This window comes from Neomonachus schauinslandi, chromosome 11, assembly GCF_002201575.2.
Source record: "Neomonachus schauinslandi chromosome 11, ASM220157v2, whole genome shotgun sequence".
Taxonomy (NCBI): Eukaryota; Metazoa; Chordata; class Mammalia; order Carnivora; family Phocidae; genus Neomonachus; species Neomonachus schauinslandi.
Window position 1 is genome coordinate 110,318,848 of NC_058413.1, and position 21,306 is coordinate 110,340,153.

The window sequence follows — 21,306 nt, forward strand, 5'->3', positions numbered from 1 at the left end:
AGAGTGATGTGTCATGAGCATGACCCAAGTATGAAGTTAAGCTCAGTGCAACGTTCTGAATTGTAACACTTACTAGATATTGTATACTGAGGTTTGAACCATCTACCTAATTCAGGGGACTGAAGACCAGGTTGGATGGGGACAGAGAGGATAAGGCTGAGAAAATTAAATGAATTAATGCAGGTCAAGCACTTCCAGATGGTGCCTGACCATCAGCACACTGAGCTACCATTATTGTCTACAGCGAATTATTTTTTCCAAAACAGAATTTCAAGTTAACTAACCCTTAGCGGGAGAAAAAAACATTTGAATAAATAAGTTGGCTATGTTGGCTATGAATCACCAAAATGAGCAATGAACAAGAGTTTCACAGTGAAGATGGCAAAATTCAAATATTACGTGCCGTAAGGACCAGATTTAAAAAAAAAAAAAATGTTGCAAAAGGGAATGTACTTTCTAAATATTTATCCTGTAACAATGTTAGGTTACAAAGGACCTAAACAACAAAGCAGTGTTGCAATTAATTTAGCCGGGTGCCCCAGAAGGAAGCTGTTAGTATGTGCCCTTTTTACAGAGAGGCAAAATCAGCCGCACCGCAAAGGAGTAGGTCTCCCTGCGCCGACAGATGGCCCTTCTCGTCCTCGCTGGGTTCCCAACCTTTCTCTGCAGGACTCCAGCAGACATCTAGAACTGCTTTAGGGGACTGGCCTTTGTTCGTCCCCAGGCAATATTCCCCATTCCAGTGTTACTTCTGGTTTAAAGCCCCAGTAGGTCTACTACTGGGTCTACAGGAAACCAAGGATAGAGAATTATTAATCGGGCATGCTGAATACCAAAAAGTAATGCAAACAAGGAAAATTTTTGTTGCCCTGACAGTATGGAATAAATTTATTCACCTGAACGGGCTGTTGGCTCCAGTCCAGGCTGCTAACAGGTAGACTGAGTCCCAGATTTCAGAGCAAAGTGGTGAGAACAAAGCACGGAACGTTTCCCGATGGGTAGGGCAGGCATGAGACTTCCTGAACGAACAAGCAAGCTTGCTGATCTCGACTCAGACATCCCACAAAACCGGGCCGATGAAAGCCAGGTGTGATCCCCCCCTTGGGATCTATGGTGTGAATGAAGAAGCATCTTCGAGAAAGGGATCTAAGTATAGTTCAACACCCATGGGGTCTTAAGGAGGTTAGAGGCAGCCTGGGAGGGAGCACACGGACACAGAAATAAAGAGTTTAAGAACAAGAGTAATTTTATGGCTTTATTAAAATGTTCATCACAGAATTCTTTACAAAACCACCAAGTCCCCAAAAAGTCATTCAACAAATATCAAGACCTTCTACATACAGGATTTGGATCAAGAAAGGCAGATAATCCGTGCTCCTGTTTCTTAATACGACTCCAAAGTATTTAAAATTCTGAAAGCTTCATTCACTTACAAGTTTAGTAGTGCGGAAATTCTGATTTAGTATTGTCCCTGTAGTGCTCTTTGTTCACATGAACAAAAGCCTATTGTTCTTACTCTCTATTAGGTACATACGGCTCACAGCATTTGGATATATATTTATATCAGTTTTGAGTTGCAAATAGATAAATATCTTAAGGAAACCAACCAGCATAGTAGTCAAAATTACAGTACATTTAATCCATTAATTTTAAAGTGTAGACAACGTTTGGGATCTTCCTCATGAAAGAAACGTACGCACTGTGCCCTTGACTGCACCCCTGCAGATAGGACATCTTCGTAGAGACGGGGCGCAGTCTCTGCACACGACCAGGTGGCCACACGGAATGAACACTATCGAAACTTCTTTGTCCATGCACACTTTACACGTCCTCTCTTCCTGCAGCCTCCTCAACTGCTCTTCCACTGGTAAATCTACCAAGAGAAAAGAATTTTTAATGAAGGCACCTGTTGCTGCTTCTCCAAAAGCCAAGAAAATAAAACCCATGATTTCTACTGGTTTAAATCACTACTACTATGTTACCTGAGACATTTTCCAGGGGGATATACTTTATGTCCTGTTGCACTAAGGGAGAAACACAAAAGCATTATTAATAACAAGTAAGATTAATATTTAGTCACAAAATATATATTTTTAAACTAACAGCTTAGACTCTGGCCAAATGCTATCAATAACTGTCATAACGTCAATGCAACAAGAATCTTTCATCTTTTTGTGCAACAGTTTGTAAATTAGATTGAATTACTTCCAGTAATCCCAAAGCATTGATAAGAGCATATTTTCTTTTTTTTTATTGAACTGAATTGAATTTTAAGTTCCGGTGAGCTAACACACAGTGTAATATTAGTTTCAGGTGTATGGAATTGTGATTCGACACTTCCATACATCACCCGGTGCTCGTCACGCTAAGAGCGTATTTCCAACTGACCTAGAAAGTTCCCCAAAGTAATTGTGCAGCACTCACCAAAGAAACGCTTGTATAACACGGGGTCCGTTTCTTGTAGAGAGTTTTTAAATATGGTGACCGCAAAGCTTCCCTTTACTAACACAGTATCAATCAGCTCTCTTGCTTGCAGAGACGTCTGTGCCTTCTGCTTAATCACACTGTGTTCTTGCTCACTAATCACTCCGGCAGTTAGCAGACTATCCAGGATCGGGAGCACATAAGTCAAATGCTGGAAAAGCACCATTCTGTTCTTCCGGATCAATGCTACGTCGTCTTTATAGAACAAGAAAACAAACACAAACATGTTCCACCTCTGCTCACAGGGACACATGACTGAAGAAGTCACGATCTGTTTGCACCGCAGGTGACCGCTAGGTTGGGGGGTCCCCGCAGCCCGGCATCAGGATGGGCACTCTCCATCATGTGTCCCTTCATTCCATGTTCCCAGAGGCCACCGCGGAAGGCACTGGTGTCCCCCCCTTAGCAGAGGAGAGACAGAGAGCAACACACTGCAGGACACACAACGAGAAAAGTAAACGGAGGCGGTCTGGCGTCAGTCCGCGTTCCCGCACATTCTGCACATTCCGCACAGCTGCTCAGCCTTTAACCAAATCCAACTTAGAACCTAAGAAAATTAAAATTCCAATTCAATCTAGTCAACTTGGGGAAAGATAGAATCAAGAGATTAAAATGACAGAATGTTTATTTCTTAAATTATCATTCACCTGTACAATTTCTTTGAAATTTGATTTTAGGATAAAGTTTTAATTATTTCCCCAAATTAGACATGACATTGCCATTACCCAAATCTTTTAGAGCAAGTGGGGAAAGGCACCAGCAGCATTTTAAAGATTAAATCTTGTCAATGATACCTTCCTGTGTATAGGATCATTGTATTCTCCTCTGAGATCCAGATTTTGTCTCTATTGATAAAATATTTTATATTTCAAAATTCTGCAATTTTATTATCTGCTTGGAATATGACTTGTGAATCTAAGTTTATTCATTAGTACACAATTTTACTATGATCCATAAGGCTCTTTCTACAAAATAACTAATGATGGAAGTTGGGCTGTCTAAAAAAGTTATTTGGGGGGAGAGGACTGTTAAGATTTTAGAAACACTGACTCTGTCGAGCAGTAGGACATAAACCAGAACCATTTAACAAAAAATAGTGCTTAGTAAAAAAGTCAAGGCCAGAGATACCCATTTCGAAGATAACGAGCTCCGGGAATAACTGGGAAAAGGACCAGGGCCTTTTTCTATCTAAGATTTCTTTTTCCTTTTTTAAAAAGGTTTATTTATTTATTAAAGAGAGATGAGAGAGAGAGAACGGGGGGTGGGGAGCAGGAGGGGCAGAGGGACAAGCAGACTCCCGGATGCTGTGGGGCTGGATCTCACGACCCTGAGATCATGACCTGAGCTGAAATCAATAGTCAGATGCTCAACTGACTGAGGTACCCACATGTCCCTAAGATTTATTTTTCTAATTACATTTAACTTAGACTAATGTAGTAAGTTCTCTGAAATTCTTAAGATTTCTTTTTTTTTAAGATTTTATGTATTTATTGGTCAGAGAGAGAGCGAGCGAGCACAAGCAGGGGGAGGGGCAGAGGAAGAGGGAGAAGCAGGCTCCCCACTGAGCAGGGAGCCCGATGCAGGATTCGATCCCAGGACCCTGAGATCACGACCTGAGCCAAAGGCAGACACTTCACTGACTGAGCCACCCAGGTGTCCCAAGATTTCTAAAATTGTATTGCTAGTGGTTGAGGAAAAAAGACTCATTTCAAAGTCACAGACTGTATTCTGGCTTGTAAGAGCTAAAGATTCGAATATACCTTTGAAGCATATTATTCTTTTGCTCTGGAAATAATACCCTAAATTGTCTCTTTATTTACACACCTGTCAAGAAATTACTTACCTACTTACTGTTCTTGGGAAACTATAAAGTCATCACTAACCTAAATGAAAATATTTTCATTTGCTCATTCAAACAATATTTCTTGAGCACAGAGTACGTGCAGTGTGTGTGCTGGGCAGTGTAGACATAACAGGGAGTAGAGATGCTACAATATATTTTTGATGATGCAAATTATTGTATATTGTTGACTGCAGTCATCTCTACAGACTGTTGATTTTCTTTGAAAGAAATACAAATGTGTCACAGCTGGGGTCTACAAACAATTGTGGAGGTGGGTGTTCTCTTCTTTGAAAGATGATGACCAACAGCTAAGACGGAGAAGACCACTGCAAGGACGGGCAAAGACAAGCTTGGGCTGTGTTGTTGCTGGGCTGGTGGTGTGCAGAACTGAGCACTTCACACTTCGGTAAAGACAGGATCAGACGTGTTTGCCCAGGGTGGCCAGAAGACAAATCCACCTAAGGGGCAGGCTTCTTCAAGCCTGGAGTGGACAATCCGCCAACCATCCTGGGCAGAAAGAGATTCCAGATCATGCTGGACAAAGATGGGGCAAACTCTTTTCCCTTTCTGAGCTTTGGGGGTATTTGGGAGCGTGAGCTCTCATAGGGGAAAACATGCTTGGGACTATCCTAGTCATTTATGTAAAATGTCCAGAGCTACACAGAGATGAACCCGAACAGAAGCTAGACAGAGAGACTCATGAGGATGGGCTTAGGGGCAGCAAGAGGGGCCCAAACAGCTACAGCTGTCAATTACCATCCATGATATAATGCTCTTCCATTATCCCTAAATCTCTAGTAAGAGCTTGCAAAAAGTTGCCATCTATTTTCAATAGACTTATGGGTCTGGTCCCTGCTTGGCAAAGAGCGGCAAAGGAGGGGTGAACGTTTCTGTCTAGGTCAGACTGAGGACAGCATTCAGAGTGGCCAGGTGGGAATGGACGTGCTTGGGCGGGGGGGGCAGTCTCTGTGAAGGGCCACAGAGCAGAGGCCACACAGTGGCAGACATGGCTAGTGTGGAGGGACGTGGCTACCTTGTCTTGAGAGAATGTGCAACAGTGTCCTCGCCCTCCCCTCAAGAACAGAAGGACTCCCTGAAGGGGAGCTCAGTTCCTGTGTGGGCAGGCGGGAAACTTAATCATAATTCACCCATTAATGTGTGTTATTAATACTATAATTAATGTCACTGGGCTGAGACACTCTGGACACTAATATTAAAATAACTGTCCCTGATCCCACCCAACTTACAGCGAAGGGAGTGAGCGTGGGATCACAAGCCATGAATGATTACATACACAGTCCATGACCCAGAGTAAAAGTATAAATTAAGAACATGCTTTCACTCAACACATACATTTTCAATTGACTAACGAGCAATTCAAATACACTGTAATGTAAAAAATTTCCAGAATTCAAATTGAGACCACTGAACATAACACCTGATCGCCCTGACAAGAAGTAGGTTTTCTGTGACTAATGCATGGTGACATCACATCCACACGGTGACATCACATCCACACACAGACAACGGTCAGTATGGGTACATACCTGATTCTCTGTTCTCAGCTGCTCTTTCTTTCTCCTCTTCCTTTATTTCGTCTTCCGCGTGAAGTAAATCAGACACAATATCGTTAACAGTTCTGTAATTCTCCCCAGTGGTCAGGATCTTACTCTGCACCGTCTGCCTCACCAGGCTTCTACTGAAGCCCATCTCCAAGGCGGCCTTCACCACGGGGGTGTTCATCATGACTGCGTCTTCTGAACGGTTTTCTCCAGGTCCAAAATGGACAACTACATGAAATAAAGAATTTCACACACGTTGGGAGAATCTATATATCTCTTGAATTGAAAGTTATTACAGTTTCAAAAACATAAAGCCCAGAAAACGTATAGGCATTGTTTTGTATTAACTTTGTTAAACTTAAAATCACGATGTACATGTTCAGTCACTAAAATAAGAATATGGAATATTGTATTGCGATACAAAATTTGCATTATCGGGCATAACAATGGGTGGGAGGAAGGAACAGAATGTCAGGGATCCCCGTCCACCAAGAATTCTTTTCCCCCCAGGATGAATGAACAAATGAGCTTTCTAAATCAAGTATGTTTCACATATTTTTCAAAGATGCCACTGTCCTCACTCACCCCGTCACTGCGGGGCCTCCCACGGCATCTCTCCTGTCTAGTTCCTTCTCGGCAATATGCCACCAGAGTGGCTTTTCATAAACACAAACCCAACTATGTCACCCTCCTTCCGAAATCCCGGCAACAATTCCATTGTTCCATTGTTCTCACACTCAGCTGTGGCTCACAAGACGGCACACATCCAGGCCCCCCTCACCTCTTCAGTCTCATCACCTGCCACTTTCTCATTCATATGCCATGCTAGAGCCCAGAAGTCACAAACGGCTCTCGGGACAAACTCTGCCTGCAGGGCTGATCACTCTGAGAGTGGGCCTGTTCACAAATCCCACTCTGGCCATACAGAATTGTGTTCAGTTCTGCAAACGTGCCCGTTCTTTTTTGTCACCGAAGACTTCCATGCACTGTTCTCTCTGCCTAGAATATTCTTTTTCTCCCTTTGTCCCCTGGTTAACTCCTACCGTCCCCTTCGATTCTGTGCTAAGTCAAATACTTCTTCTGGAAAGCCTCTCTCATCTTCCAAAGTCGGGGTGCATGGCCCCTCCCGTGCCCCCGCAGCACAGCACCCTTTACTTCTCTGACCACAGCCCTTCCTCCCACCTGCGTACTTGTCTGTATCCCCTGGACTGTTTGCTCATGAGAGCAGGAGTTCTGTTTGCCCTGTTCTGTAGTCTTTTCTCAGAGTAGCAGACGCATGATAAATATTTATTGAACTGAATTAAACACTGCATAATGGAGTAGAACAGTTTGTTCAAATACTGGCTCTATCACCTTTTAGGTTTAGCCTCAAAAGACAGGTCATTTAACCTTTCTGAGCTTCAGGGTCCCTGTTGAGGAATAACATTTTACAGAATACGTGAGCCATCTCATGTCAGAGTGCCTGTGTTCCCACAAGGTCTGAGAACAAAGGAGACACGGGATACATGCCGGCTATTAAAACTACACATACTCAAGTCCCACCCTTAGACGCCATGGCTCAATACAGTAGGGTTAAGGTAGAGACCAGAGATCTGGTTCCTTAGGCAATTATGATCACACTAAAGTTTGAGAAATACCAACTTAATGCATTTGAGAGTGCATAATATAGAGCTTCGTACAAATGTACATTAACCATTATCAGCTTCCAATCTCCATAGGACCAACAGTTCTATTTAAATGCAGTAATTATTGTCATTATACTTACTTGGTGATTCAGCATTTTCATCTTCTGTGTTGTCTGAAGTAGATAACAGCTACAGGGGAAAAAAGTTTATAAATTAAAGTATAAGTCTTAGCCTGTCCCTTACAATATAAACGAGTCAAGAGATCTATTTTACTCAATTTATTGCAAACTGACTTGCTTACAGGCAAAATGATTTTTTATCTTGAAAGCAATATTTCATTTACATTCAAGAGTTATTCTCTACACCATAAACTATTCTTTATGGAATCTGTATTCCTGAAGGCAAGAAAAGGGCTACACCTTCTCAGTGATTTATGAGACAATCATTGTTTGCATTTCATTCCAACATCTTACATTTTCTGTCTCATCCTTTGGGATAAGTTGGACCCTCTATCGGTTCTAATGACTATGGCTAAAAAGTTGTCCCTCAAACTATTATATACCTTCCTATCTGCTCTTCCAGGAAGATTATTTCCCATTCAGCACTTTGACTATATCCTGCCACTCCCTTCTGACCTGCCAAGTTTCTGATGAAAAACCTTTGCTAGACTTACGGGATCTCCCTTCTATGTAACTGTCTTTTTTTCTCCTCACTTTGAAGATTCTCTTTATCACTACTTTTTGCCATTTTAATTACTGTGTATCTTGGTGTGTACCTCCTTGGGTTGATTTTTCTTGGGGGCTCTCTCTGCTTCCTGGATCTGGATATCTGTTTTCTTCCCCAGATTCAGGAAGTTTTCAGCTATTAATAATAAATTAATAATTTATTATATTAATATAAGTAATAAATTAATAAATTTTCTGCCCCCTTTTCTCTCTTTTCTTCTATGGGGATCCATATAATGTGAACATTGTTATGCTTGATGGAGTCACTGAATTCCTAAGTCTATTCTCATTTTGCATAATTTTTTTTCTCTCCTGCTCAGCTTGATAATTTTCCATTTACTCTGTCTTCTATATCACTAATTCGTTCCTTTGCTTCTTCCATCCTGCTGTTCATTTCATCAAGAGTGTTTCTCATTTCATTTATCTCTGCTATGTTATTCTTTGTCTCTGTGTTACAGAGCTCACGCATGTCTTTTCTCAAGTCCAGGGAGTATCCTTATGCTAATTGCTTTAAATTCTCCATCAGGCATGTTACTTGTATCTGTTTCTCTTAGGTCCCTTGCTGTCGTTTTGTCCTGTTCTTTTTTTTTTTTTAAGGTTTTATTTATCTGACAGAGAGAGACACAGCGAGAGAGGGAACACAAGCAGGGGGAGTGGGAGAGGGAGAAGCAGGCTTCCCGCTGAGCAGGGAGCCCGTTACGGGGCTCGATCCCAGGACCCTGGTATCATGACCTGAGCCGAAGATGGACACTTAACGACAGAGCCGCCCAGCCACCCCTGTCCTGTTCTTTCATTTGGGACATATTCCTCTCTCTCCTCATTGTGTCTAACTCTGGGTCCGTTTCTCTGTGTTAGGAAAGTCAGCTACGTCTCCTGCTCTTGAAAGTAGTGGCCTTATGAAGAAGAGGTCCTGGAGTGCCCTGCAATGCAGTGTCCCCCATTCCCCTGAACCTGGCACTTCAGGGGCATCTCCTGTGTGTGTTGTGTGTGCCCTGCTGTTGTCGCTAAGCCGATTTTGCCTTCATTTCAGCCATCTGCAGAGGCTGTCTTTGCCTGTTGCGGGCAGGGTTTCGTCCCTGTGTTGTTTGTGGGCCAATCTGGGGCCACTGTGGGTTTGAGTTGAGTCAGACCAGAGATGCAGTAGCCCCGAACCACAGGGCACTTTCTCTGTGTTGCTGAGAAGCTTTCACTGGTGGGCGGGGCCTGCAGGCAGCCCAGCTGTCTGCTCCCAGCCCACTGCTGGGGACACGGTGGGACCGGCGCTGGCCCCCGTTGGGACTCCTTACGCACTACCAGGCTTGCAGCCCCGGTTTGGATGCGCTCGGCCAAGAATGCATTGGATGGAGTGGATCCACTAAGTATATGGTGTTAGCAAGGTTTGTGCCAATCTTCTGGCTGGAGGAGACCCACGGCACCAGGACTGAGGAAGGCCGTTGGAGGAGGTGGCATGGTTTAAGCAAGCAAGGTAGTGAGCCTCAGCACCACTCTGGTTCCCACAGGTGGCCGTGTGTTTATGCTGAGGGGCAGAGGTGGGAAATGGCACCTGCCAGCGCCCCTGCTCCAGCAGACATCCCTCAGTGAACTTCGAGATTAGTGAGTAACTCTGCCTCCCATTGCCCCATGTGTTTTTCAACCTGTCGCTTCTTACACCGTATCTCCACAGGCTGTTTGTTGTGCTGTGTGTTTAAGGGCGGGGACTCAGTTTCCTCTCACCCACTGGCTGTCCCAGAGCCGAGCCTGCTGATTTTTAAAATTCCAGTTTTGAGTCCTGCTGGTTGTAAGAACTCACAAAATTCAGCCCCTCTGGTCTTCACAGCCAAATGTTACGGGGATTCATCTTCCCTGTGTGAGCTCCCTGGTGTGGGGTCTGTTTCTCTCCCCCTCTGAGCCTGTGGCTCCCTCCTCCTGTGGACAGCCCATGGTCTGCTTAGCTGCCCACAGAGTCTCTGCCCTTCCTACCCTCGTTGATGTGGCCTCTTCTCTGTATTTAGTTGTGGAGTTGGCCCTGCCAGTCTCCAGGTCATTTTCTGGGTTATTTACACTGACGTGGGTGTTACCTAGTTGTACCCATGGGGCAGGCAAGGTGAGCCTAGGATCCTCCTACTCCGCCACCTTCCCAGCAATCTCCTTCCAGGAAGATTAGAAGGAGTAATAAAATTCTCTTTCTCAAGTCTTTTAAACAAAAATTTGTATAGTAAAACTATTAAATGCTACCATCCCAGCCAAATTTTTTCCTCAAATAATTTAATTTATTGCAACCTTATTACAGAAATACTTAAAGCCATATCTTAAACATTATTTTTCAGGAGATCTCTAATTCTGAATCTGTTTTTATCCAAAGAATAGTTCTAAGATCATGTTGGGTATTTTAAAAAAATGAATGTATTTTTAAAGCAACTCTTGTCTTTTCACTAAAGTATGACTCTCTGTAATTATCAGAAAATAATTTATCTGTTGTTAACCGATGATCTAAAAAAAAAAAACCTTCCCTACCTGTTCAAGTAGATGAGGGTAACTGGCTTGAATTTGACTGATGAACTCTTGTCCTTTGATGCGTATCAAGTACTCACACCTAAAATGTAAGCAAAATTAAGTTTGTTATTTTAATCCCACCATGTGTAGCTTGTTAAATATTTTGAGTGAACATAAACATGTATATAACCCCTTGACACTCATTTGGCATCCTGCAGTAAAGGCGAGATGCCGTAAGCGAGGGAGGCTGCGCATCGAGCTTTGCTGCGGCTGGGGCTATGTGGGTCATGAGGCTCCCAGCCTCCTGGGGCCAAGGAAGGCCATGTCCACTCGGAGCTCCCAGCTGCTCTCTTCAAAAGTTCAAAGACTGCTACAGATACTCTGAACACTGAGAACAGAGCCAGGGAGACAGGTAGACAGCTTGCTCATAAACGACACTGCTCACACATAAGGTTTGTAGGTTTAAAAGTTCACAATATACAAAGTGGGACAAGAGAAATAATGAGGTAGGTGAACACATTTTCTAAGTAAGTCAGATCCTCCCAAGTTTGGCAATTCCTAGATAACACACATCATGGTCTAACTCAAGCACAAAATGAACCCCTCACACAACCAAAGCAAACTCACCCTTCTTTTTATACATTCACAAAATTACCACCGTGGAAGGCTAGCAGCACTGTTCAAAAAACATCTGGGTAAAGTTTTCTTCATTATCTTTGTAACTTTTGAAATCTAAAATATTTGGGGCGTGTAAAGGTGCTATAAATAGAGTATTATACTAAAACTTATATAAGGAAAATAAGTCAGGATACTGAGCTTAGGAAGCAACATTAAAAACACTAAAAGTTTTGACCATGAGAGGTATCATCATAAGCCACCTGATTTCAATAAAAAAAGGAGAGTGTAAATAAGCACAGAATAATCAAAAGTGTAAGGATTGACAATGAAATGTTCTATAGTGATGAAAACAGAGGAGGTGGGTCTCTATTTACCTAACCACCCTATTTAATATTGCGACTTGCCTCTGATTCTTCTTACTCTGCTCTGTTTTTTCATTCTATCTATAACACCTACTGTCTTCCGACATGCTACATAACTCATTTATTAAGTTTTTATTAATTATCTGCCTCTCTCGCTATTAAATTAACGTATGAGACCAAGGATCTTCGTTTTGTTCAACTGAGTATTTTAACCACTGGAACAGTGCCTAGCAATAGACAATCAATTAAATTAAATGTTGAAAGAACGGAAACATGTCCAAGACATAAGATTGACTGAAAAAAAGTTTCAAAACAGTATATATAATATCTAATTCATGTGATATATACATTTATCTGTATACGTACATATGCATGAAGAGACGTCTGCAGGGATATTCACTAAAATGTTAACAGGTCCTCTATTTTTTTTTCAAATGTTAAAATAACTTCATCATGTTTTAAAAATTTAAATTCAATTAACATATAATGTATTATTGGTTTCAGAGGTAGAGGTCAGTGATTCATCGGTCTTATATAACACCCAGTTCTCATCACATCACATGCCCTCCTTCATGCCCATCACCCAGTTACCCCATCCACCCACCTTCCCTGCAGCAGCCCTGTTTGTTTCCTATGATTAAGAGTCTCTTATGGTTTGTCTCCCTCTCCGATTTTGTCTTATTATTTTTCCCTCCCTTCCCCTATGCTCCTCTGTTTTGTTTCTTAAATTCCACATGAGTGAGGTCATACGATAACAGTCTTTCTCTGGTTGATTTATTTTGCTTAGCATAATACCCTCTGGCTCCATCCATGTCGATGCAAATGGCAAAATTTCATTTTTTTATGGCTGAGTAGTATTCCATTGTATATATGAACCACATCTTCTTTATCCATTCATCAGCTAGTCTTCTTTAGATAGTGAGATTTCTGGACACTTACATTTTTTTCTCTGTACTTTTCTACAATGTGTGGCTTGGGTTTTATAATGAACATATATTCTTTTAAAACAGACATATATTCTTCGTTATACCCAAAAAAAACCCTAAGCCTCTATCTTCTACTAAAACCGTTTATTTTTCTAAGTAATCCGTCCTAAATTTATTCACAAGTGCGTTTTTTTTTTTTAAAGATTTTATTTATTTATTTATTTGAGAGAGAGAGAATGAGAGACAGAGAGCATGAGAGGGAGGAGGGTCAGAGGGAGAAGCAGACTCCCTGCCGAGCAGGGAGCCCGATGCGGGACTCGATCCCGGGACTCCAGGATCATGACCTGAGCCGAAGGCAGTCGCTTAACCAACTGAGCCACCCAGGCGCCCCACAAGTGCGTTTTTGAAACAAAGAGTAAAGCGAGAGCTGATTCTAAGGGAAACACGTATAACCCATCTCATAAAAACAAGAAGCATTTGCAAAGAGAGTTTCACAGCAATTACCTCGGAAACCACTTGGCGTGCTCCACCCACGGGTCGTCTCCAGATTCCCAACACCGCAGTCCACCGTCGCAGCAAAAGCATTTGACGTCGTCGCTGTGACCTAAAATTAATTTTGGACCAAAACGTCTGAATTCATAGAATGTGCCCATTCCAACTGTGTGAGGTAAAGCACGGGGACGGTTTGTCTGATGACCAGATGGGGTTTCTTACCCGTGTAATAGAAGCCCGCCGTGGCGAGCTCCTCGGGCCGGACAGGAACGTGGGAGGGCCAGCTGCAGAAGGTTCTCAGGCGGGCCACGTGGGTCTGCATGCTCACGTTGGACACGGTGGATCTCAGCACATCCTGGAGCTGACTTTCCACAAACGGGCAGTCGGGGAAGTGTCTCAGGTGTTCTGACAGAGCGTTATCGTTCGGTTCCCAATTGCTCAGCTTCCCACCACAGGCAAAGCAGGCCACTCTGTCCCCAGGTCCTACATAGTAGAAGCCAGCTCTGGCCAGTTCCGGCGCCTGCGGAGAGGTCAAGGGCCATGTCTGGAAAGTGAGTAAGCGGGCTTCCACCGTCTTCACTGCACCGTTGTAGGGGCTGGGCCTCCAGGGAGCAAACTCCTGATTTGGTCTGAAGTTCACAGGATTCGATGGGAAGCTGGAATAAGACCCACTGAAATATCCAGTGTTTTCCAAACTGGGAGGCAGTGGATGTGTGGAGTTTGTTACTGAACAAGGAGGAGGAGGTGGAGAGCTGGCTCCCGAAACACAGGCTGAGTTTAGATTCTGAATAAAGGCGCAGCTGGGATAGAGCTGTTTGTGCTTTTCAACAGGATGGTCTCCAGGTCTCCAGTTGTCCAGCATCAGGCCACAGCAGAAGCACCTGACCTTGTCGTTCACACCAGTGTAGTAAAAACCAGCCCGGGCCAGACTCCTCTCTGAGATGGGGACGCCGGCGGGGAACGCCGAGTAGGTGGACATTCTATAGAGTTCACACGAATGGTCGTATTTCAGCTCAAGCACAGGGGTGCTTTTCAGCAAATTGGACAAGAACAGGCTATTCTGTACAATGTTCATAGTGAAGTGGACGGGGAAGAAAAGGGACTAGCCTTTCTCAGGGGAGGTAGTTTTGTGCACGGCTCTTGATTTGGGTTACTTTTAATCCTCGGTGGAGCACCCACACCGGGACATCTCTCGTCCTTCTCTTCCTCTGCACATTTAGGGTGTTGGCATGCTGAGAGTCTGCGTTCTACACGGACACATTTTAAGGGACAATTACGTACACCCGCACCTTTGCATGATCTTTATACACACAGTGTAAACATGGTGATACACAGCACCTCATGAAGAAAATCAAAACCCTTCGTGAAAGCGTAGAGCGCTTTGGGTCACCGGAGGCCACTCCACGTCCTGTCCCCCCCAGGCACGGTGCAGCAGCATTCAGCCAGCCTGCAGATGAAACGTGGGACTTAGGCAGCCAGCTTGTTGGCCTGGGGAAAGCTATGCTCACTAAGTGCTCTACAGAAACGAAACTCAAACTGGGTTTGTTTTGCCTTTAATTATGAAATTTGGTAGCCAGAAAAAAAGAAAAAGCATAAGACCTACCTCAAAAGAAGAATGCACGACCCTATTTCACTGATTTTAGGATGCATCTTTCAAGTATCTGTTATCAAGAGGTATCTTACAAGTTGTAACATATCATATTTTAATTAACAGCATTTTTATTTCCCAAAAGTATTAAAGTGATGGTGTGTCTTACAATCAATGATGTCTTAGATGCAGTGAAATACAGCACATCCCAAACCTTGCTCAAATTAATTTTTCTTCCTATAGTAATTTTAATAGGGAAAACAAAACAATCTACTAGAATTTTCCTATAAATGAAGAGCTGAAATAGGAAGAGAATTGGTTGATGCATCTTAAGGCCTATTTCAAAATTTATTAAATAATAATTACTTCCCATAATCAGGAGCTTGGTTGCTGAGTCATAGTGATTCCACTAGAACTTAGCAAATTAAACATTCTATTTCAAATAAATTAGCAAGATGAATGTATTCGCTTAGTTGGTCTTTTGGGCTCAGCTTCAGGCTGCTGAGAGACAATACCAAGTCTTCTATCTGATAATGGATTTTTTAAAAGAATCAAAAGTCAGAGCGCTGAATTTGTAGGCTAAGCTGGATAATCAAATCGTACAAATTTGGCTTTGGTCAGAACTAATTTTACAGACAGCATACCTTGAACTGGAATTTATCATAACAAAAAATAATACTAAGTTTACTTTGTCACAATCTACTCCTTTTGAGAAGCAGAGACCTTCATATGATTCAGGATGTTTCAATTGTGACTAGCTACCAGTAAATAGGGTCTGCATCCAGAATATTAGCAAGGACCAGCAAACAAGCCGTATGGGTTTTCTAGCAGCAGTCTGGCCCCTGGTGCACTCATGCTGGGGCTTCCACGCAGACTGTAATGCTTTACGTCCAGATGGCATGAGAAATGTATCTCCATACCCGTGATGATTTCCCTCAAAGCTAAGTTACCGTGCCTCACTTTGGTTTGCTTGGCATTGGACAAAAACATTACACATTGTTATAAAAACCTTCCTGGTGCCAATCCCTGTCTCTGTGTACCTCTTCTCTGCTAAGTCTGTTCATTTCCCCCCAGCCGTGATTCCCACTGCTATCCTTCTCACAGACAATAGCGCGTTTGAACAAACTAAATTTTGGACTTCCAACATATCGATGGTCATCTACATGGTTAGATAATTTCTTCACCAGTCGCTCACGTGTCATTCTCTCTCTCCATGTGTTGTATTGGGAAATCTTGTTCTTGACGTTGGAGTTCTTGACTCCCACCCGTCAGAGGTCTCTCCTGCATATTTCTCTAATTTAGCAGAGGGCTGAAATACTTACTCTTTGTTCTAGATAACTGCCACTCATTTTTAGATCTCTACCAAACACGAGTTCCTTTTTTTCTATCCTGCACTGCAGTCTGTGGCTCAACAGTATGTTCCAGCCAGAATCACTTCTCCTTTATGTCACAAGTCAGATTCAAATCAAGATTATCATCACTTCATAGTTACAACTCATATGACTAGATTCGCACATATGGTCTAGGTTTTTTAAATTAACATTCTTTGGATACCAAAACTCCAGTTCACTATTGAATTTGTTTATTCATGCACAAAACTACCTCCCGGAGATTAGACTAAGTCCCTTTTAAGGGTTTTAGGCCTCCATTTTGAGATGTTTTGATTTATAGAAAAAACTGGAAAAAATCTAAAAGAAGTCGAATAATTTGCCTCTTTTGTAAAACCTGTTTAAAAAATAGAAAGACAGTTTTAAAAGTCAGGCAATTCATAGCTGTACCACAATGCTCTCTTTTCAAACCTTTCCTCCAGCACAGAGCACCGGTGGTTCAGGATTGTGTACCGTGCACACGAGGTCCTGCATGACACCCGGCAGCGGCCAAGAAATCCTGGGGGGACCCGCGGGCTCAAACCGGCGCCGGCAGGGGCACGAGGAGGTCTGGCTCGCACCGACTCGGACCTCTGTGCTTGACTCATTTCTCTAACTTTCTATTTTGAAATTATGCACAGAGAAGAGTTACCGGAACAACAGAATTCCCGCCCACACGGCGCTGGACCTCCCCACCCCTCCCAGAGCCATGCAGAACACAGCACAGTCAGAGATGCCGGGACGTGAGCACCGACCCAGGGCTGCTGGTCAACCTGCACACCCTGCTCCAATCTCCCATTTTCCAAGTACGTCTCTTCTCGGATCACAGTTTGGTTTTTCCTTTAATGTTTTGATGAATTACCAACATTTTTTAAAAGTAAGAGATTTCCCATGACATTCTAGATCCCAAGCTCCTTTGGAAAAACCCGACGGGCGACAGCGAGCTGCTGTGAGCGGGCTCGCGACTCTGATACCGAGACTGTCCCTTGCCATGGGGTTCCTCTGACGGAACAATAGTGAAGAAAGTGAAATTGTTCTGATACCTGTGTCTGTTGAAAGTGACAAAAATGCAAGGTGGACAAAGAGAGACAAGTCTGGGAAAAAATGAAGGCACCATATTTCTTTGTGGAAGAGAGGACTATTCCTACACATTAAGATATGTATCTAATGTATGTTTTTGTTTAAAAGAGAGACCCCAGTTCTGTTCATTTATGCCACCTGCCTGGCCTCTCTACATTTGAGACCATAAACCCAGGCCTTAAACTACAGAAGCCTGGCTGTGGACACGAGGCACACAGACGCCTGTGGAAATGTAGGCAACAGTTTATGATAAAAGAATGAAAATATGCCAAGATGCCCCTCCGCATCGATTCAAACTCTCTTACCCACTTCCACACATAGACCTCCAAATGCTCTGGGGGACACCCGAGACCTCACGGGCTGGGGCCGCCACAAGCTCAAGCTCTGGCCACCTGCCCAGCTGTCCACAGCCCGAGGCAGCTCCCTAGCCCGCTGCCCTCTGCAACCCTGAAGCCTTCAGGATCCTCCCCAAAGTTCTCCCCAATCCCCTTTGGAAGACTGCTTTGCCTTCTGCATCCCTAAGAGACCTCACTGAGCAGTAACCCTTTCACACCCCCAAATCCATGCTTCTCCCTTAAAACCCACCCGCTGCCTCAGAAATCCTGCTCCCAGCCCTAGCCTCTCCCTTCCTCCTCCTCCTCTCGCTGGATTCTTCCTTCAAGATAACAGGCGTGCTTAAGTCTGTCTCAGCTTCGGCACGAGAACAGCAACAAAAATCCTCTTTCAACCCCACTTTCCATTCTAGCAACTATAGTTGACTCCTGAACAATGCAGAGGTCAGGGGCGCCCAAGCCCTCTCCCCACACTGTTGAAAATCTGACTATAACTGTTGACTCCCAAAAAGTTCATAATAAATTGCAGTTGACCAAAAGCCTTACTGGTAACAGTCGATGAAACGAGTATTTTGGATGTTATATGCATTATGTACTGTATTTTTACAATAAAGTCAGCAAAAGAAAACGTTAAGAAAATCAAAGGAAAATGCATTTACAACACTGTACCGTACTTATCGAAACCATATGCACCTAAGTGGGCGCGGGCCGTTCAAACCCTGCTCCAGGGTCTGCTGTGCTGTGTTTCACTTTCTCTTCGCAGCCCAGCGAACGCAACAGCGTCTCAGTGAAGGCCCCGCTGCAACTGCATTTGGCCAACATGGCTTAAACTGTCAGCATTAATAACACCAAAGCCTTCTTTCCCAAAACCTACGGAAATATTTACATCTGACGCTGGGGCCCACTTCCTCTTAGAACCGTCCTACCCCAGGGGCGCCTGGGGGGCTCAGTCGGTTGAGCGTCTGCCTTCGGCTCAGGTCATGATCTCAGGGTCCCGGGATTGAGTCCCGCATCGGGCTCCCTGCTCTGCAGGGAGCCCGCTTCTCCCTCTGCCCCTCCCCCCACCCCCAGTTCGCTCGCTCTCTCTTTCACAAATAAATAAAACCTAAGAAATGTTCTCCTTCCTTGGCTTCTCAATAACACTCTGGGATTCCTGTCTCCTTTCTAGTGGTTCCCTCTAGGAATGGCTCGAGGTCTCAGCCTCTTAACAGCTCTGGTGGGCAACCTGCTTGACCCCAGGGCTGGTGGGTGCTCCACCCTCTTGGGCACCTGGCAGACCCCAGCTCTGATGCTGGAGGGTGAGCGAGCCTTTCCTTCCGGCCGCCCCCAGACGCTGAGCTCCTTCAGAGCAGAACCAGCTTCCAGCTCTGGACCAGCCCTCCCACTGCCAACATCCACCTGGCTCCACACAAAATGGAGACACTTGCTGAACAAGGGAAGGTCAGCAGACTTGACCGAGCACCCCGTGACCACAACAGCCTCATCTGCATGGTATTAAGAACATCAGTTTTACGTTAGTGACTACAAAGTCTGCTCCCCGATGGTTTAATATCAGGGTTTGAGGTCACACCTCCCGGGTTCTTGGATACCATTCGGGCCCCCCACCAGACGGCGTGACCTTGCGCAAGAAAACCTCCATGAGTCCGAGCAAGCTCATTATCCACAGAGATGATCATGGTGACTACCTGAAACACGACCTGACACGTGTCTGGAGAGGGTCCCCGCACACAGCAGGTGGCAGCAACAGCTGGTGCTAGCTGTGACTGCTAGCAAACCAGGCTCGCACCATTGTTAAGCATCGGCCCAGCGCCCCGCAACACCTGGCTAACTGGATGAACCGCAACGCGGGCTTCCCATGCTGCCCACTAGGGCAGCGACCAGAAACCTACTCTCCGTGCCAACACACGCCAACATGCGCTCCTCCACGGGGTCGCGAACGATGTGACGGCCTTGTTCCTACGAAGTACGGGGGCAGCCTGTCCCCAAGCTCACCGGGCGCCCTCCACGGCGCGGGAACACCTCCGGGCCCTGGGGTCACCCCGGCCACCAGGGCCCCCCGCCCCCTGGGCTCACCGCTGACTGGCGCGGGGGCGCACACAGGCGGGGCGCTCCCTGAAGCGCCGCCTGGCCCGTGGGCCTCTCCGCCGACCCTCGCCCTCCAGCGTGCGCCCTAGTGCGCCCCACCCACGCGAGGGGAGGTCCGCGCACGCGCACGCGGGCGGCCCCTCACCCACCTGCCGCCCGAGGCCCCGCGCGCCCGCGGCTGGAGCCGGCCGTGTCCTCGGTGGCCCCGGTCGCCCGGCTCTGCGGTGCGGGCGGAGGCCGGCGGGGCTTTTAGCGCCTCGGAGCCCGGCCCGCCCCCATCTGTGCGGCCCGCCGCGGCAGGTGCTTTCCTCGCAGGACGTGGGGGAACTCCGCGGCCGTAACCACACGCACTTCCCCTAAGCGCGGCCTGGCAAGCTCCCCCGGGGATTTCCGCGACCCCGGGGGCGCCACTGTGCCGGCCGCGGCCTTTCCGACGGCGGTGCTGCGGCCACGGGTCAGCGCGCCCGGCTTCCCGACAGCGCTGCGGTGCGAGCGGGCAGCCCGGGGACGCACGAGTGGAAACGCAGGGCTCTCCTCCTCGGGCTGTTTTTACTGTGCGAAACACTGACGCGACCCGATGAGTTTCCTGTATTGAAGCTTTTTTTTTTTTGCCTGGTTGTTTTATAACTAGGGGCGACTCGGCTATGAAGTAAGTTCCTCCTTTTGGCCTTTTGTCCCGCGTCGGAGTCTCTAAGTGGCGGTGGTCCTCTCGTGGAAGGCTGGGGTCTCTGCACCTGCCACCCGGCCCTCAGCATTCCCTGTCCAGGCGGCCCCTGGAAGCCTTACTCTGAGGACCACCTGCCAGGGGAACGCAGGGACGGGGCCAGCTCACCTGTCTGTCCTGTCTTCCAGTAAACCAAAGATAAAACCGGTAATATTCGTCAGGAATTCCTCATCCTGCGCCAACAAAGCGGACGCCCATTCCATTCCGCACAGTCAGCAGGGGCGGGGACACCTTCGGGGTTGCGTGGATTTGGCTGCCCAGGGCAGTTAGGGACCCAGCTGGAGCTGTGCCATAATGATCAAGTTTATCTGTCGTGTGGAAATTTCAATCCACTCCTGAGCCTGCTTAGTTCAAAACTTTATTAGACGTTTTCTGAAAACCTTTTTGTGGTCCTTACAGACTTTTGATCGTGTACCCATCAAAAGAATTTTGAAAAACTGTATTCCTCTGCACATTTTTAACTTCACATTAAAACATAAAAGCTGTCCCAGTTGCAAAGCAACTGCAAAATGCAGACTAGGTATTTTAGAATAAAATTGATCCAGCACTCTTTTCAACGAATTCAGTGGAATATAAATATAGCCATTTGATGCCCACCATCACCACAATTAACACATCAGCTCATCTTTAATAATTGCAAATATTATATCATTGCCTTTTGTCCTTGAACAATCTACTTCCCCCACAGAATTTTATTTAATTTTAATTTTAATCCCAGTATAGTTAACAAACAGCATTATATTAGCTTCAGGTGCCCCCACAGAATTTTAATGTACGTTTACTAGAGACATCTTTATACTCACTCATATTTCTGAAACAAATACATGCATAAGCTGAATTTATTTTTTTTCCTGTGACCATAAAGCTCTAAGTGTTAAAAATGTCTCCTTGATTGCATTATTGATACAACTTTCAGTACCTGTTACACAGTTAATCAAAACAATAAAGATCATAAATGTTGATAATTACTAAAGATAAAAAGTAAAATTCTACAAATGCAATCTTAATGGCTTCAGCTTAT

The 21,306-nt window shown here is 45.1% G+C and overlaps 1 protein-coding gene across 3 annotated transcripts; it reads right to left on the reverse strand.

The window, feature by feature from the left end:
* Nucleotides 1-1,210: 1,210 nt before the first annotated feature.
* Nucleotides 1,211-19,903, reverse strand: BIRC3 (baculoviral IAP repeat containing 3). 3 transcript variants are annotated; one of them, XM_021696552.1, is made up of 9 exons: nt 19,711-19,903; nt 13,332-14,556; nt 13,122-13,221; nt 10,733-10,811; nt 7,655-7,703; nt 5,875-6,117; nt 2,425-2,679; nt 1,983-2,024; nt 1,211-1,873 (listed from the first exon to the last, which is right to left on the reverse strand). In XM_021696552.1, exons 2-9 carry the CDS (start codon nt 14,182-14,184, stop codon nt 1,680-1,682), a joined length of 1,815 nt encoding a protein of 604 aa, XP_021552227.1. In that variant the 5' UTR covers nt 14,185-14,556; nt 19,711-19,903; the 3' UTR covers nt 1,211-1,679. The 3 variants fall into 3 exon arrangements, with proteins under 3 accessions (XP_021552227.1, XP_021552228.1, XP_021552226.1); XM_021696553.1 differs by having other exon boundaries at nt 1,983-2,016; nt 13,332-16,422; XM_021696551.1 differs by having other exon boundaries at nt 13,332-16,422.
* Nucleotides 19,904-21,306: the final 1,403 nt, after the last annotated feature.

What these genes read in the sequence shown, in the direction of transcription:
- BIRC3 (XM_021696552.1), bottom strand. Translation starts at nt 14,184, where the DNA reads ATGAACATTGTACAGAATAGCCTGTTCTTGTCCAATTTGCTGAAAAGC. An exon ending in CACGCCAAGTGGTTTCCGAG is followed by an intron (nt 10,812 to 13,121) that starts GTAATTGCTGTG and finishes CTTACATTTTAG; the next exon opens with GTGTGAGTACTTGATACGCA. An exon ending in GTTATACAAGCGTTTCTTTG is followed by an intron (nt 2,025 to 2,424) that starts GTGAGTGCTGCA and finishes TTTCTCCCTTAG; the next exon opens with TGCAACAGGACATAAAGTAT.